An 18,782-nucleotide genomic window follows, 5' to 3' on the forward strand; every position below is an offset into this window, starting at 1 on the left:
TTATGGTTTTAAACAGAAAGATTGTAATTCTGTGGGAAAATCTTGGTCCATGTTGGCTTTTTCTCCTTCAGAATGCATACAAACAAGACTATAACAGCTGGTTCAAGGGTATTGGATGGAGTCCCCTGGGTTCTCTGGAAGTTGAAAAAGCTAAAAAGGCTGGAGATGCACTAAATGAGAAGAAATACCGTCAGCACCCAGACACCATCAAATTTACAAGTATACCAGATTCAATACCAATGGTTTTAGCTCAGCACAATACCAAACAACTGAGTGATGTAAGTTTTTCATTATTTGTGCGGTATAGTCATTTTATTTTTTACTGTACATATGATACATGCATAATAACTGATATTCCATCTTAAAAACATTTAAATTCTAAAAACTGTACAAGTAGTAAAATTGCCGTTTGTTGGTAAGAATTAAGCATTATGACTTTGCCTATTTGTTAACAGTAATGTTACCTACCTTATATTGTCAACAAATATGTTATTTATTCTTCCTTTCAGGTAACATATAAGCAAGAGGGTGAAAAAGTAAAACACAAATACACTCTGGATCCTGATGTTCCACAGTTTATTCAAGCCAGGGTCAATGCCTACAATTTGAGTGATGTGAGCGCATAACCAATAGTTTGTTCAATAATATATTTATCACTCACTTAGTAGAAAAATGGCCTTTTGTTTATTTGTGCTACTATATTTGAATATAGAAATGCAGGTGTGAGTTCAGCTGAATTCTTGCTTCTAGAAGTCAATGGATTTTATCCTTGTTAAGCAAATTTTTAAAATGCTTCTCTGAGTACTAATGAACATAAACACATTTCAGTGCTTTTTGCCAAAGTGTTTGGACAGACTGAATTAGAAACCCAGCATATCTTTTATTATTCAAATGCCTGTAAATTTGGAGACTTATGTCGTCTCTTTCTGTGTAAAACACATATTGTGTAGGCAAGTTGTACAAATTCTCTGTACGATGTTTCCTGCTGCTGGGCTTTCAAAGGAAATTAACTCACCTAGTGTAGAGATACGCTATGTAATGCTTCTGCACCATTCAGTTACTAGTCTGCCTGCTTTCCATGTTTTTCTTGCATCCCTCCAAGGCTGTAGAGATCTCCACTGATAGTATCACCTTTATTGCCTTTGTAATAGTAAATTTTTGGTGATATTATCAGACCTCTAGGAAGTGAGTAAAAGCTGACAGCTCCCTTTATCCCTTGCTGTAGAAAGCTATCAAGTACCGTTAGCCTGTCCAGATGCTATCCACTAACAAAGAACCAGTCAGACTACTTTAAGTCACATAAGACCAGATGTCCTGATTTTGGAGCTACAGAAAAGAATTTCTAAAGGTCCAGTGAAATGAAAAAGAATTTTGCTTAAGCAAGGGCAAAAGCACTGCTGACAGAGTTTTTCTGCATAGAAATTGCAAAAAATGCCTAAGGAGTTAATGAATTAGCTACATGAACTAAAGTGATTGTCTTGAATTGCTTTGCTATCTTTGTAGTAAATTTATTTATCATAATATAAATGTAGTTGTGTAGAGGTCAACTCTTTTCCTTGCAATTGCACAGACTAAACTGAATACCTACAATAAAAATATGAGTCTAAAGAACTTTGTTACAATTGCTACTTGTAACATTGCTAACTTGTACCTTTTTTCCCCTCTAAGGCTAACTACAAAGCAGACTGGAAGAAAACTATTGCCAAAGGATATGATCTGAAACCAGATGCCATTCCTATTATTGCTGCTAAAGCTTCTCGAAACATTGCCAGTGATGTAAGTATAATTTACATAGAAATACAAAGATCTGTTATATTAAAGCTTCTGCAGCATATTATGCTATAGAGCACATTCTGTATCCATACAGTGAAACAGAGAAGCTTATCTCTGAGAACTGAAATTTTTATGGTACTGTGAAAGTACTGGAAGTTTGTGAACCTCAGAAAAAAGCTGTTTTTTCAGAAATGAGTCATAATGTAGCTAAGTGCTGGTGAGCTGGGGCTTTTTGTTATATGGAAACTTAATGTACTTCAGGTATGCACCAGCTTATTTGGAAGTTCCTCTTTTATAACTTATTTATTCTTCATTCATAACTGCTGGAGAGCTGTAGGTCTACTTGTATGGCATTCACCAAGTGTACAGAAATGTGATTATTATCAGTCAACCTCAGTCAATTGGCAGCAGGAAAGGTCAGTGTGCCATCTGATGCAGGCTATGAAAGGAGATTGGGAACCCAGAAATAAATTTACTAGTGTTAGCGAAAGGCTAAAAATCACTTCCAACCCACTTACACCTACCTCTCCACAGTATCTGCATGTTGGGTTGTCTAGCTGACTGGATGTTTTAGGCTTTTCAGTTACATAGTGTTGTGCTAGTGTTTTAATTAAAAACTAAATATTCCTGGGAATTAGAGGACTATGGCAGTAAAATATAATATGGCAGAGGCAATGGCAGAAAAGGGCTTTTATTGCATATCTAGATCTATATCTATGCTAGGGGTTAAGACAAGCTGAGCGATCCAGTAACCTTCTTCTTTTTGACCTAAAAAATCCAGAGCTGTCTGAAAAACAATTTATGAGTTTATAGAATGAATTGCGGTTGTTACAACATTGAATTTCAAAGCATTAAACTTACCACAAGTATGTCTTTCCTTTCCAAAGTGGATAAAGCTTTCTTTTACTTTGTCTCTAGTATAAGTACAAAGAATCATATGAGAAAGAGAAAGGCAAACAGGTTGGATACCGTAGCCTGCAGGATGATCCTAAACTTGTTCATTACATGAATGTGGCCAAAATGCAATCAGATCGTGAATACAAGAAGGATTATGAAGTCACCAAGACCAAATACCACACTCCCTTGGATATGTTCAGTGTGACAGCTGCCAAGAAGGCCCAGGAAGCAGTTACAAACACTGGCTATAAACAGCTAATCCACGATTATACACTCTTGCCTGATGCTGTGAACTTGGAACTATCAAAAAATATGATGCAGATTCAGAGTGATGTAAGTAATAACAAATCATGCTAATTTTATCTTCTGAGAATTAGTGTATTACTGTATTAACCTATTAGAGGATATCATATATATGTCAGAGATCCTAGGCTATGTACAGAGTCTAAATTATGACTATAATTTAGTCATAAATAAATATATAACATATATAACAACTTAAAAAATATTTAGATTTACAGAAAATATACATTATGTACATAGATAGATAGGTTATATGTAAGGCTTTAGGACTGATGAATTTTCCTCCCTTTTCCTTCCTGTCTGTGTCCTCCAACAGGTGCATATGCCATGTACTCTAAGGATTCATGATTAGGTTATACAAAAGCTTAGTGGAAGTTTCCATTAAGTTCTGTGACTCATTTCCATTTTTTCCACTGATGTAACTCAGGGCCTTGCATTTGGTTTATCCAGACAGTATTTAGTTTAATCTGCATTTTTAAAAGTCCTCTGACATATTTGAAATTCCAAAAAAGCTTGAACAGCCTAATTGAAAGTGTTCTTCACATTCTAAGCTTTGTTTAGCTAAGGACAATGTGTTTATTCGTATTGTCCAGCAAGTATGTGATCTGAGCTTTAGACATCGTATTCTTTCCAAATACAGAAATGTTCATCTCAGGTTTTTTTGCTTCCCCATTGTATTTTTACCTGTTCTTGCTGAGCTGGCTGAGCTTGCTTGGCTGTCAAACTCCAGATGTTTGCAAGGAGAGAAGAGTGATACTTTGGGATGAATTTTGCCCTGCATGCGTATTCTATAGAAGTATGTGGTCTTTCTGTCAGGTGTAAATATGACGGTCTCATTGTTTTTAACACTGAACTTCAGGAAGATGCTTTATTTTCATACCATCTTCATATCTTTATCTGTTTTAAAAGACTTGTAAAGTATGATTAAATTGGAATGGTGTCTATTCAAGAATATGCAGAACCAGGCCATTAAGCAGAAGGTGTGGAAGAAATTTCATGGTGAATTAATTCCACTGAGAACTGAATCTACTGACAAACAAGACTATCATTTAAAAACTGATTGTATTTTTGTCAGTTTTTCATCTTTACCACTCAAACTTTTTTCTAAAATCTGTGCATTTGCTTTCTAGTGGGAGTTCTACACATTGGTTTAGTGAACAGAATTTGTTTGTCCCTAACACATCAATAGTTTCTAATTTTATGCTAAGGATTTGGAAAACATTAACTGTTCTAGCATAATTGTCTACATTTTCCTTCAAAAATGAATGACCAGGAGAAATTTTAAGACCTCATCTGTTTTTATGTATCTGGGCATTCTAATTTTCTTTATCTCACTCTGTTTATCCTTGCTTATTTTTTAAAAGAATGCCTACAAAGCAGATTTTAATAACTGGCTAAGAGGAGTTGGTTGGCTGCCAATTCAATCACTGGATGTAGAAAAGGCCAAAAAAGCTACAGAGATTCTTAGTGAGAAGAAGTATCGCCAGCACCCAGACAAGCTGAAATACTCCATTACGATGGATGCAATGGAACAGGTGCTTGCTAAACAAAATGCCAAGACCATGAATAAGGTGAGAATTTTTTCAGATGGTCATGACTGAGCTAGTATTAGGGCCTTCATTGTGCAAAATTGTCTTGTGGATGCATTCCCACTGAAGTAATTAGAATTCCAAATGGATATAGTGATTCACTTGGATAGGACTGTGCACTGTACACAGATGGAAGCCCCAGACTGGACCCATAATTACAAGTGTTTCACTTTCTATTTATAAAGATTAGAGCTTTCTCCCCTCTGTGTACGATTAGAGATACCCTCTCCAGATTTATAGCACTTATGTAACCTTTGCTCTTTTTCTGTAGGAAATAGTATTAATAATCAGTGAACTGAAAAAAGCCTGTTAAGTTTTGTATAAGTATACTCTGAAAGTGGGAATACTTTGACATGTACCCTCAGTATTTGGAACACCGCAGATCCTTACTCTGTGTTTGCCATGGAAAGAGGGTGCAGGAAAGAAATACACTTTGCATTTAAGGATACAAAGCAGGGGAAAATGTAGACTGAAAATTTTCATTTTCAGTATTTATTAGTTATCAAAACATACTGCAGATTTCTCAGATGAAGTAGTAAAGAAAGACGGGGCACGTAATACTGCTGTCTTTCAATTATATTTGTGAAGATTATTTGTAGTGCTTATGGAACTTTGTACTGCAAAATATTATTTATTACACATGAACAAAATGAAAGCAAGCTCTTGTTTTATGAGTGTGATGCCTTTCTAATACTAAATATCACTTTGTAATTGCAGAGGCTCTACACTGATAAGTGGAACAAAGAGAAGACCAGCATTCACGTTATGCCAGATACTCCAGAAATTCTGCAGTCTAGAGTGAACCAGATCACCATGAGTGATGTGAGCAATCATACTCAAAGTGGACATTCAATGCCTGTTACAAATGCATGAATCAAAAATTGGTGTAATTTTTATGTCTCTTGTGAAAATACTTAAATTCAGATATAGGGTACTTAATTCTTTCACCTTCTTATTAGAATAACTGTTCTCTTTTATGTTTTAAATTAGAAATTATACAAAGCTGGATGGGAGGAAGACAAGAAGAAAGGTTATGACTTGCAGCCAGATGCTATTCCAATAAAAGCAGCCAAAGCCTCCAGGGACATTGCAAGTGATGTAAGTTTTATTGTCTGGTAGCACTCAGAGAAGCTGATTGTTCGACCTAAAAGCCAGTCAAATCTTTTTCAGAGTGCTATGTTATGCACAAGTGTGATTTTTCAAGCATTTTGAATAATCTAGTTTTCAATTATATGCTTGATGTGATAAACCTTTCCAGTACTTGCTCTCAGGGGTATTTTGTCTCCAGTAGAATAACACTGAATAGTGCATTTGCTGAGCTTCACATGCATTTGTTCAATGGGCTATTTTGTAAGACTGAACAAGTTTAAGTGACTAAACCTGAGGACCAGTGAAAAAGAACTTGTGATGGAAAAGAACAAGCATTTTTAAGTTTTTAGAGAAAAAGTTGAGCCTAATAATGCATTTTTTTGATTAAAGTTTTTGCTGCTCTTTGTCTTTCCTCCTGCCAGTATAAATACAAACTAGCCTACGAAAAAGCAAAAGGAAAGCATATTGGGTTCCGCAGCCTTGAAGATGACCCCAAGCTGGTGCACTTCATGCAGGTGGCTAAGATGCAATCTGATCGTGAATACAAAAAGGATTATGAGAAGGCAAAAACTAATTTCCATACCCCAGTCGACATGCTCAGTGTTGTGGCAGCGAAGAAGGCACAGGAAGTGGCTACAAATGCAAACTACAAAAACTTGATCCATACTTACAATATTTTGCCCGATGCTATGAGTCTTGAATTAGCCAAAAACATGATGCAGTTACAGAGTGATGTAAGTGAGAGACTTTTCAACCTTTGCATTGCCAATCAAATGATGCTTAGTTTATAAGTTAATACTGTAAGATAAATAGCAGAATTTTCTTAGCAAAATTCATTATATATTAGTATGTAGTACATAAAATGAGACCTCCAGCAGTGATAGTGATTGTATATCTCCCAGACTGCTCTGAAGTATTAATTTACGTCTGTTGCTAAAGAATTTGGGCTAGGAAATATGTAATTTTATTTATAAATTAAAGTGTATGTTTATTGCTAATATGTCCAGTCATGCTCTTTAGGAGCAATACTTGTGTGCCGGCCAAGGCAGGAAAAGCTTCACTTTTCACTAACAGTTTTATCTTGTACTTTCCAAAAAGATGCCCTTTCAGAAAAAGGGGAGACCAGCTAAGTAGTAGCTGTGGTCCCAGAGTTCCTGGGATGTTTAAATTCTAGAGGAGATAGATTATTTTTTTTCTTCAGGTTTATGCATAATGGTTCAAGTGAATCCTCTTCTTCAGGAGGGCCTAATCATGTAATCTCATGCAAGCAATCTGTCATCAGGAGGATCTGAACACTGTGTGAAAGACAGGATAATAAAAAAGAGATACCACTGTAATAAACGTATTTCTAAATAAACCCTGGATACATCTTAGTACTGTTTGGTTCCTTTTAGAATAAGTGCATTCAAAATCTAATATTCATTAAGTACATGCAAGAAGTATCGTGATTTGTAGACTTTTTCATGTATCTGATTATTTTCTTTTCTTTCTGCTTCCAGAATCAATACAAAGCAGAATATGATGAAAGTATGAAGGGCGTTGGATGGATGCCATTGGGCTCCTTGGAAGCTGAGAAAAACAAAAAAGCGATGGAAATTGTCAGTGAAAAGAAATACCGTCAGCATCCAGACAAGCTGCAGTACTCCACTCCTATGGATTCTATGAACATGGTCTTAGCTATGAATAATGCAAAAATCATGGATGAGGTAAGAAAGTGTTTTTAAGTTTGCAGGAATAAAAACCAAAGTATACTTGATCTAATGTACAGTCTTACTGTATGAGCAACTTCTGAAATTGTCAGTTTTGGCAACTAATGAATATGCTTGACTGTTGTTGTATTTAACCTTAGTAGAGCTTTGCTATACTTGAAAGCAGAGCTTGACCAAAGTATTTCTGAGAAATACATGCAAAGACACACCTGGGGGTCACATACTGTTCAGTAAAGTTTGCCCAGCATAGCAGATTTTAGACTTTTAAGAGTTTAGGGGCTGAAAGTATTGGAGTGATGCCTTTTGAAAAAAGGATTTAAACTTTTAAATGTATGGTCTGTTTCATCATGTATGGTCTGTTTCATTAATGCCTGTTACGTTGTTATGAAATTGCTCTATGATGTGAATGCGTTTATGATGAGATACTTAATTTCTGATTCTCCTGCTGAACTACTATCATCCACTGGTGTTCATTAGAAGTGTCTAGTGTTCATGTGTGTTGCAGTTACAGGACCACCAGAATTTTAGGTGCACATCTCTTAGCTCAACTTCCGCTAAGAAAAGCTCTATTACCTCTCTTTTCCAAGAGATAAGTAATAATCCTCTATTTCAGAGCAAATAGCCTACTCTTTTAACAATTTTTTTTGTATACCCTCTGACTTAGGTTTGAAACCTATTGTTTTATGCTGATGATTGTTGCTAACACTGTTGAGCAAGAGAAAAGCAGGAGAATACTGTGGCAAGATTGGTATTTCTTCCACTTTTATTTCATCCTTACACTGTTAACTTCATGAGCTATTCCTGATTCACACTGCTTTTAAGTGATAAAATTAAAATACATATCTTTCTACCATACTAGCAGTTGCATCATTATAATGTTCATATCACAAAAGAAAGATTGCATTTAAAATAGGAAATTACTTTAGTAAGAAATAATTTTATTTATTTTTTTGATTGAGATTGTTATGTTGGCATCTTTCTTTTCTCCTTCCAGCACAAATATAAACAAGCATGGGAAGAAGACAAAAAGAAAGTTCATATCACACCAGATATTCCACAGATTGCTTTAGCAAAAGTCAATGCATTTAATCTAAGTGATGTAAGTACTGTCTGTAAGGCTAATGATTTGCTGCTATTTTTTATTAGGAATAAATGATGTGACAGCATAGGAAGGTGTCCGTAATTCTCGCTTTGCTAACTTGTACTAGTTTGCACAAAAAGCTATTTGTTTTCCTTTTCCCCTCTTCCTTCCCCCAAATTAAATACCAAATGTTGTAAAGAAAAAAACATAGTATTTATAGACACATTATGAAGTATAAATGTAGGTAACTAAAATATAATAGTTATTAACAAAGTAATAGAGTTTGAATGTTATCCATGTTTGTTACTGTGTTTATTATTTAAATTTACTAATACACAAAATTTTTTAGAGGATTCAAAATTCTTTTTTGCAGATTGAATCTATTTTTGTGTAATGAATGATACTATAGCCAGTTTTTCAGTAGCTAGTGGTTAAATCTGTGTATGCTAAATAAAGACTTGTTTGTAATCATGCAAATCTTAATTGTGCACATAAGTAGACATATTTATCACATTTTTTAAAAAGATAGTATCCTTATAGATGCAACTAAACCAAAATTTGTGCATGTGGGAAACAAATGCAATTATTTCCTCTTTTGTTATAGATTATCTATAGTTTGATTCAACTGCATTGATGTATAAATGCTAGGACCCGAGTTAATTTTGAAGGAATATTCAGCTCTCTGAGTGCCCGAGTGCTTTAAACAGCTGTTGAGGGAGTGTTAAAACATATGAATAGTCTGTGTTTCAAGTTACTGTATAATGAATAGTTTTTATATAAGTGTTGGGTGGTTTGCTTTTTAAAGAATGTTTCTTTTCTTTCTTTTCACAGAAAATGTACAGGCTTTCTTTTGAAGAATCGAGGAAGAAAGGGTATGATCTCAGAGCTGATGCTATCCCTATTAAAGCTGCCAAAGCTTCTAGGGACATCGCTAGTGATGTAAGTTTTTAAAAGAGAAAATACTTCATTTCAGCCATTATAAAGCACTCATTTCTTGACATGATACAATTTTATATGCCAGTTATATGGATTCTCCTTTTTCTTTTGTTTGTAAATAATTCCAGTATATTTGACATAAATATTCTGATAATTTTGCTAGCAGGGCTGAAAAACAATTTCTTCATTAGACAGGTGAGGAGATATATGTGGGCCTCTTCTTAGAAGAAAATACTTACACAGTTTATTCCGCAGTGGGATGGTGCTTGGATACTTTATAAATGTACATTGGATATTTGTAGTTTATACTGAATGTTCAGAGGTCAGCCTTATAAATATTTGAAAAGAACAAATAAAGCTTTAAAATAAATTATCTTTGGTGCTATTGTACAGTTATCTTTGCTCCTTTGGTGGCAGTCCTGTTGAATTTATTGGTGCAGAAGATGTAGGTTTCTGGAATCCCAGACCATTCTGAATTCCTTTGCCTATCAGTGATGGGGATTTGGCTGTGGTGGGCACAAAGCCGGCCTGAGATAGGGGTGAAGTTAGGGCCTAAGGACATGCTATTTGGACCTCCATTTTTTTCAATAACATAGGTGATGTAGTAGCCTCTGCAAAGTCAATTTCCTTGCCACTGCTCTAAGGCTGAGAGGAAGGTTCTTCCATTCTCGGTTATCTCCAAGTGGTAAGCAGTGAAAGAAAAAAAGATTAATACTTGTTCTGTGTACTCCATTGTCCAGGGTTGATTAGGGACTGAGGAAGTGGTGAAGAATTTGAACCATTGCTTTTGTTAAGCAAGCAAATGCAAAAAATCTTGTATTTGAATTTTTAGATCATTTAAACAGCTGAGCTTAATGGAAATGATGATTAGATCTTTGAATTTATGGCTAGTCTTTAGATCTCAACTCAAGTATTCTGAGTATGCCGCAGACTACCATAAGGATTGTTACCTAAGCTAAGTTTTGGAAGCAGGATGGCAATGGTAATGGCCCCGGTTCTAGTGCTTGTAATAAATAGTTCATTTTAGAGCTAGTATAAGTATCTCTAAACAAGAGCATGAAAAGAGTAAAAAGTACACATTTTAGAAAGAACTGGCTTCAGCAAACTAGATCTTATATGTTCCTTTGACCTCATGTAAAGGCAGAATAAACTGTTGTAAGGAAATTCCATTGTTCCAAAAAATTTTAAATATACTGCTTTTAAAAGGGACTTTAAAGTTTGAGACATCTACTCTTAGGGTGTACTTTAAAGCAAAATAAGAGCTGTCGTTCCCATATTCTTTGTGGTGTTTGATTAACAACTTTAAAGTCTTATTTTAAATTAAGTGTTTTGTTTTCTTCCTTCCAAGATATTGCTTGTCTTACAAGTGATGCAGAATTAAAGCCTCTGTCTCTGTTCTTTTCACAGTATAAGTACAAATTAGGTTATGAACAAGACAAGGGAAAACTTGTAGGCTTCCGCAGTCTTCAGGATGATCCCAAGCTTGTCCATTATATGCAAGTGGCTAAGATGCAGTCTGATCGTGAATACAAGAAAGCCTATGAGATTAGCAAGACACATTACCAAACACCTTCTGATGCACTTAGTATCATGGCAGCAAAAGAGGCACAGGATCGTGTAACCAATACTAACTACAAGCGACTGATTCACCACTATATGCTTCTACCAGATGCAATGAGTTTAGAACTGTCCAGAAACATGAATCGGATACAAAGTGATGTAAGATTCTGTTTTCTTTCTGACTATGATTCACAGATGTGACATTTCTTTTCCTGTTTGGTCATTATGACTGTGTTTTGGAAACAACAGACTTATTTAGAATCTACTATGTGAAAAGTGTAAACTTGCCTTTCATGATCTGTTTGGCAGAATGAGTACAAGCAGGATTACAATGACTGGTACAAGGGTATTGGCTGGAGTCCTGCTGGTTCTCTGGATGTGGAGAAATCTAAGAAAGCTACAGAAATTGCAAGTGACCAGAAATACCGCCAGCATCCCAGTACGTTCCCCTTTACAAAACAGAATGATGCCATGGACATGGTGCTTGCAAAGCAGAATGCACAGATAATGAATAAAGTGAGTATTTATGGGGAAAATTAACCAGGCATCAAATATAATCTGTTTTAATAAACATTGCATGAGCCTGTATCACCACCTGTATGTAGCATTGTCTCCCTGGGAAAACCAAACGTACCACTTAGAGATTCCTCGTTTCAATTTTTGTTTAACTGAATCACTCAATTACTGATAAATGGTACAGATAGATAAATCTGTTCTCATATTTCTCAAGGCCACCTCTCTATCCTCTATTCTTCTCATTCTTATATAAAAATGATTTTTAATTCTGGGGAAAGGAAATACAAAATTTTTCCTACAAACCAATGATGTACTATCAAAATATTTACCTCAGACAGTATGTACTTTATCCTGTTATATTTATTAGTTGACAAACAAAATTCAAAGTTTTAGTATTTTTAGCATTTAAAAGCATTGTAATTCTGATCTAAAAAATGCTGCTGGAAGGACTGTTTAGAAAAACAACTGTTATGCAAAAGTCAAATAATTTCATTTGATTTTTCAGTGATAGAGCAGAAGTGTTAACCTGGCTCATAGGGGTGCTGTGGGATGGCACTGAAGTTGAAAGAGGTTTTAGGCCTCTGAATACAGAGGGGGAACTGTAGCTCCTGAAACCCTGGAGGGAGGACCCTGAAACCATGACTCCTAAGAGACCATCAGAGCATCGAGTCTTATGGTTTCATGTCAGGAAATCTGTAAGGCCCTGTTGTCCCTGTGCTGGGCTAGTGGTCATGTCAGAGTTGCTATGGAATTGTTAATGCTGGGAGTCTAGACTTCTCTGTAGCCTAGTTCACTATCAAGGAGCCACTGTTTCTTTTTAGAAAAAAATGTATTGAATCTGACATACTTTGGTGTAGCATTTAAATTCGGATAAATCAGCATTTCGTTATGAAACTTTCCTATGTTAGTGTATTTCTCACTAGCTTGACTCATGGTAAATTGTCAGAGTGTTAAACCAAGAGCTGTTAAGCAAGCTGAAAATTACTATTCCACAGACACTGAAAATCTTGATATGTAGACCTCATTAGAAGCAAGGATGTTTTAATCCAGAAGACTGGATGCTAATTCTTCTGAATCTGGATTAGGTCATTACATAGTAAAACACATCTGAGTCAACATTTTCCTCTTTTACCCTTCAGTAACCAAAGTGCACAAACAGAAAGATGAAAACCTCCAAGGAGCTTTCTTTTGTCCTTTATATTAACACATCTGATGTCACTTTTTTTCAATAGCATGCTTATATTCAAGCCTGGGAGAAGGATAAAACTCAGGTTCATGTGATGCCAGATACACCAGATATTCTACAGGCTAAACAGAACAGTACGAACTACAGTCAGGTAGGGTTTTTCAGTACTTTCTATTATATTTTAAATTAATGTCTGCTTTCTTCAAATGTAAAGGCGCCCTCCCATTTCAAAGTAAAAATTAATTAATTTGTCTAAGTTAGAAGAAGGGAAGGGATGTTTTAAAATAGAGGCAAGAATTTTGATGCTGCTGAGAGTAGCAGTGTGTCCCATCTTCAGGGTAGCAAATAGCCTAAATTAGGGTAAAATATATGGGAATTGAGACCTGTTTAGAACTCTGCAAGTGCTTAATCCATGCTCTATGCTTACCATAGAAATCCGTCGCATTACAAATACTTTGTTATAAAAATACAAGTCTGTTGTGCATATTTTTAACAGAAGTACATGCAGTGATTTTAACTTTTCTTTCATCTTTTAAGTGTAAGTGACAATTGTGCAGCATAAAATACTTAGTTTTTGCTTTGCATTGTTGTTCAGAGGAGAATCTTTGACTTGCAAGTGCTTGTACTTAAATTAGCTGTGCACAAACTGAATTGACTATTTAACAGCTACATGACATCCTCATTAGTTAAAATTTTGTTAAGCCAATCAAAAATTTTTCAGTTATGCCAGATGTACAGAATTCAAATTCCCGAGATATGTTTCAAATCCCCAAGATAAGCTATAATAGAAAACTGCTGCCATCAGGAAAACTATTTAATCGCTGGCCTAAGACTTGAAAGACTTGAGCTTCTTGCCTATCAGAGTTTCCCTTTTTTCAGTTCCCTTTCTAGTAGTCCTCCTCTCATAACTGAAGCCTGTGTGGTGAACAGAATTTGGTAACATGGATCACTGATGTATCTAAATAGAAGGTTACAGATATATTAGTAAGTCTTTTCAATTAAAATTGTTTTCAATTTTAGAAACTATACAAGCTTGGCTGGGAAGAAATGATAAAGAAGGGCTATGACCTCACACCTGAAGCCATTTCAGTGAAAGCTGCCAAAGCTTCAAGGGACATTGCAAGTGATGTAAGCAACATTTTTAATTCAGTCCTCTGTGCACTTTATGTAATTGCTATAACCTACTGGGCCTCCCTAGATCCAGGTCCATCTATCTGCTAAGGTGTGCCTTGGAATAAAACACAAAATTCCTAAAAAGACTCTTTCCCTGATATGTTGTAGTCAGTGAAGAAAACATTTTGAGGAGAATTGTTCTTTCACCTTGGGACTTCCAAAGATTGTGGTCCATCCGTGAAATAGCTAGTCATACAAAGTTAGGAGCAATATAAACTGGAGCTGTGTGCTCTTCTGAATGCTACATTTTTAAAGCAACAGCAAATTTGACCAGCGCCAGTCCTGAGAAATCCTCTTTACAGCTCTGGAATAGATCTGGTGACACATGTATTACTAGTATTTGTCCGTAACTTGATGTAAATACAACTCCTGCATTTATGGAAGAGATTTTATTGATAATTCAGAAATGTTTCTGAATGTGAAGTATCTGCATTTTCCATTGCTGGTTATTTTATTCATCAAAACATTGCAGTGTGTCAGCCTTTGGGAGTTCAGAAGAGTGTGACTATATAAATCAGATGGCACAGGAGACCATTCTCAGAGCCATGCACTCTTCCTCTCCAGGGGCTTTATTTCCCAGGGATGCCATTCACTGACACCAAATGAGGTTATGCACATGAATCAAGGGGCTACTGAACTTTTACATGAGATGCCATAACAAGTTGCTCATTATATTGGTAATGTGCAACATTAAGTGAATATATTGATGTTTTGCTTGTATATTTTACCACTGCCTGATTCTTATGTAACTGCAGTAATGCAATCTTTGTAATTTTAGTACAAGTACAAAGAAGGCTACCGCAAGCAACAGGGACATCACATTGGATTCCGCAGTTTACAGGATGATCCTAAGATGATGTGGTCTATGCAAGTAGCTAAGATGCAGAGTGAGAGAGAATACAAAAAAGATTTTGAAAAGTGGAAGACAAAGTTTAACATGCCTGTGGATATGCTAGGCTTCCTTCTGGCTAAGAAATGTCAGGAACTTGTTAGTGATATAGACTACAAACATATGCTACACCGCTGGACTTGTCTGCCCGACCAGAATGATGTCATCCAAGCAAAGAGAGTCTATGAACTACAGAGTGATGTAAGCTTTCTCTGGAATGAATTCTTTTTTCCTTTTAATAAGATATTTACTGAAAGATACTGAAAAGTATCTTTAATAACTCTCTTTGGATGTTGATATAGAACAGATTGAAGCTAACCAAGCTCTATTAAAATGCCAGTTAGTCTTTTCATATCATTCAGTAGAACAACAGGAAATAACCTTTTAGTCCCAGTTTGCCTCAGGCACCTTTTTTTGGGTGTGGTGAGCTTAATGGGATTCCATCCTGCTGGCTAGCAGGTTGAACCCAGGGGCTCTGCTTTGCTGGGTTTAGCTTCCCTTGGTAGGAAGGAGTTTTTGTGTGGGTCGAGGAGATTGCTGAGCTGCTTTGTGTCCTTGTCTCTGCTTTCAGCTTGCGTACAAGTCCGATCTGCAGTGGCTGAGGGGCATTGGCTGGTTGCCGAGTGGTTCGTTGGATGATGAGAAGAATAAGAGAGCATGCCTCATCCTGAGTGACAAGAAGTATCGGCAGCACCCGGACACCATCAAATTCACGAGCCTTCCTGACTCTATGCCAATGGTTCTGGCAAAGCACAACACTGAAATTATGAACCAGGTGAGAGTTGCTTATGTTTGGAGTTGGAAGGAAGTGGGTGCCTTTACCCGGACCCTAGTGCGCTCTCCTGCCAGGGCCTGGGTTTTGCTAGTGGGGTATTGTGTCCTACTGGGGGACAGGGGTTTGCGTTCACCATTTTGGAGCATGTTGTGCTCCAAATTATTCAAAAGAGGGATTAGGCGCCACGCTGAGCAGAAACGGGTTAAGCATCAGAAAGCCTCTGGAAAGGAAGAGGTGTGCCGAGGGGCTTGCACATGGCTTTAGTTGTTTGGAGGCTGGTTCTGCAAGGAAAGGGGTTATTTGTTCCCGGCAGAGATACCCCGACGTAGGTGGCTGTTACGGTTACGGGGGCTGGCGGGCAGTTATCCTTGAGTTTGACTCTTCCAGTGCCCCCTGCGTGATTGGTTGGGATTGTTGCGTAAGCATCCCGGTCGAGCTTTGTTGCTGAGAGCAAAGGCTGAGTTGCCTTTGCTCAGTGTAGCTCTTCTGCCATTTCCTATGGCTTGCTCCTACTCTGTCCCTTTTGACCTGGCTGGGGCAGCGGGGTTTACAACAGCAGGGCGCTGCAGAAGTCAGTAGGACAACACGTAGCGTCTTCAGTGGGGCCATCAGCAGGCGCCCGTGCTGTTCAGTCCCTAACTCCGCGGGGTGCCCTGGAGCAGATGTGTGGGCTTGTGTGGGAGGAGGTGTTCAGCGGAGGGAAGCACCTTTCTTCCTGCCTCCGGCTGCCTGCTCCTGCAGCGCATGGGTGCTGCCTGGGTGCATGAGCCAGTGCAAAGGAGAGGCCCCTGCTGCAGGGGCTTCAGCTGGTTCAGTCTTTGAGTGTATTTGGCTGTGCTTGTGAGATCTTACTTCACGTGGCGCTCCCTTTTTCAGCGCGCATACACGTCGGCTTGGGAGAAAGATAAAACCAGCGTTCACATTATGCCAGACACACCTGATATTCTGCTAGCGCAGCAGAACAGGCTGAACTACAGTGAGGTAGGTGGTTCAGCTGGAGCGAAATGGCCACCCTTGGACAGTGGTGGCCCAGGAGGCAGTGTTGTGTGAGGCACGTGGGCAAGGCTTGTTTGTCTTTCAGAAACTGTACAAGCTTGGAATGGAAGAAGAGAAGAAGAAGGGGTACGACCTGCGAGCAGATGCCATTCCTATCCAGGCTGCAAAAGCTTCCCGAGATATTGCAAGTGATGTAAGTGCACAGGAGCCCTTGGTGGCACCCCTCCTGGGACTGTCTGAGTGCTTGCCGTTAAAGTCTACTGTTTTGTTGTATGTTTTTCCTGTATAGTCTCCAGGAATTTGTACTTTTGACCTGTAGTTTCACCTTTAGTTTCATGCAAATCTTCAGATATATCTTGTTGGTAGGCTCCAGTGTTTTAATACATTATTAGTTGTAAAGTATATATAGTTTTTCTGAGAAATGTATTTATTGTCGTTTGTTCTCTGTCTCAGTCAGTGTCTTTGATAATTAGGTATCGATATTAAATCTTCTTCCATTTTTTTCGATATCTTTAGTCTTCTAGTAGTGCCCCTAAGATCTTCCAGTTTTGCCTTTAATTTGTAGAGGTTGAAAAGGACCTTTTTTGGCTGTAATATTTGACAGGTACTAACTGATTGTGTGTGGAGTAGAATAGGATAAGTTAATAAAAAGTATTAACCTTTTCACCTTTTCTGTTGATGTCAGAGTTGGGAGACTTTGTATACGCCTACATGCTTATTTATATTAGGAGTAGCTCTTAATCAGGAGGTCGGGGAGTGCCTTGGGAAATGTGAAGGCGATATCAGGCAGAGGATGCTAGAGGAATCCTTTTTTAGCTGCAAGCTGCAGTTCATCAGCTGAATGCTTCTTCACTCTGAATGCTCTGTGGTTTTGGACACTAAGTCCTTTGCAGATTGTGCCACAGGGTCTGTTCTTAAAAGATGAAGAAAACCCATCAGAATCTGACTGAACATCTTTTTACCTGCAGTACAAGTATAAAGAAGGCTACCGCAAGCAGCTTGGCCACCATATTGGAGCGCGGAACATAGAGGATGACCCCAAGATGGTGTGGTCTATGCACGTAGCCAAGGTCCAGAGTGACAGGGAGTACAAGAAAGCCTTTGAGAAGACAAAGACCCACTTCAGTAGCCCGGTGGACATGCTGGGCATTGTGTTGGCGAAGAAATGTCAGGAGCTGGTCAGCGATATTGATTACAAGCATCCTCTGCATCATTGGACATGTCTGCCCGACCAAAACGATGTTGTACAAGCCAGGAAAGTGTACGACCTGCAGAGCGATGTGAGTTGTTCTTTGCTGGACTTGTTCCAGCCGGGTGTCTCCCTTGTGCTTTGTTCCGTTGGTGCAGAAGGTACAGGGGAGGGGCATAAGTCTAGGCTTATTCCGTGGGCCTGTTCTGTGCCCATCCAGACTTGCGGGGTGTTTCTGACTGGGCCCGGTGAGGGGGAAGTTTGCGTGGGTCGTGCTTCACAGTCCCAGTTTGCCTCAGGCACCTTTCTTTGTGTGTGCTGAGCTTAATGGGATTCCATCCTGCTGGCTAGCAGGTTGAACCCAGGGGCTCTGCTTTGCTGGGTTTAGCTTCCCTTGGTAGGAAGGAGTTTTTGTGTGGGTCGAGGAGATTGCTGAGCTGCTTTGTGTCCTTGTCTCTGCTTTCAGCTTGTGTACAAGTCCGATCTGCAGTGGCTGAGGGGCATTGGCTGGTTGCCGAGTGGTTCGTTGGATGATGAGAAGAATAAGAGAGCATGCCTCATCCTGAGTGACAAGAAGTATCGGCAGCACCCGGACACCATCAAATTCACGAGCCTTCCTGACTCTATGCCAATGGTTCTGGCAAAGCACAACTCTGAAATTATGAACCAGGTGAGAGTTGCTTATGTTTGGAGTTAGAAGGAAGTGGGTGCCTTTACCCGGACCCTAGTGCGCTCTCCTGCCAGGGCCTGGGTTTTGCTAGTGGGGTATTGTGTCCTACTGGGGGACAGGGGTTTGTGTTCACCATTTTGGAGCATGTTGTGCTCCAAATTATTCAAAAGAGGGATTAGGCGCCACGCTGAGCAGAAACGGGTTAAGCATCAGAAAGCCTCTGGAAAGGAAGAGGTGTGCTGAGGGGCTTGCACATGGCTTTAGTTGTTTGGAGGCTGGTTCTGCAAGGAAAGGGGTTATTTGTTCCCGGCAGAGATACCCCGACGTAGGTGGCTGTTACGGTTACGGGGGCTGGCGGGCAGTTATCCTTGAGTTTGACTCTTCCAGTGCCCCCTGCGTGATTGGTTGGGATTGTTGCGTAAGCATCCCGGTCGAGCTTTGTTGCTGAGAG

The 18,782-nt window shown here is 38.5% G+C and overlaps 1 protein-coding gene across 1 annotated transcript in view; it reads left to right on the forward strand.

Moving 5' to 3' along the window:
* Positions 1-18,782, forward strand: part of NEB (nebulin) — a 142,201-nt gene that overhangs the window by 28,494 nt on the left and 94,925 nt on the right. Inside the window, exons 26-46 of the mRNA XM_064514551.1 lie at positions 72-278; positions 510-614; positions 1,669-1,776; positions 2,692-3,003; positions 4,338-4,544; positions 5,280-5,384; positions 5,553-5,660; positions 6,074-6,385; positions 7,151-7,357; positions 8,355-8,459; positions 9,273-9,380; positions 10,785-11,096; positions 11,247-11,453; positions 12,686-12,790; positions 13,660-13,767; positions 14,591-14,902; positions 15,273-15,476; positions 16,353-16,457; positions 16,558-16,665; positions 17,441-17,752; positions 18,128-18,331. Of these exons, the coding sequence (XP_064370621.1) occupies positions 72-278; positions 510-614; positions 1,669-1,776; positions 2,692-3,003; positions 4,338-4,544; positions 5,280-5,384; positions 5,553-5,660; positions 6,074-6,385; positions 7,151-7,357; positions 8,355-8,459; positions 9,273-9,380; positions 10,785-11,096; positions 11,247-11,453; positions 12,686-12,790; positions 13,660-13,767; positions 14,591-14,902; positions 15,273-15,476; positions 16,353-16,457; positions 16,558-16,665; positions 17,441-17,752; positions 18,128-18,331 (3,861 nt within the window). The remainder of the gene's footprint in view (positions 1-71; positions 279-509; positions 615-1,668; positions 1,777-2,691; positions 3,004-4,337; positions 4,545-5,279; positions 5,385-5,552; positions 5,661-6,073; positions 6,386-7,150; positions 7,358-8,354; positions 8,460-9,272; positions 9,381-10,784; positions 11,097-11,246; positions 11,454-12,685; positions 12,791-13,659; positions 13,768-14,590; positions 14,903-15,272; positions 15,477-16,352; positions 16,458-16,557; positions 16,666-17,440; positions 17,753-18,127; positions 18,332-18,782) is intronic.

Source organism: Dromaius novaehollandiae, chromosome 7 (genome assembly GCF_036370855.1).
Source record: "Dromaius novaehollandiae isolate bDroNov1 chromosome 7, bDroNov1.hap1, whole genome shotgun sequence".
Classification (NCBI taxonomy): Eukaryota; Metazoa; Chordata; class Aves; order Casuariiformes; family Dromaiidae; genus Dromaius; species Dromaius novaehollandiae.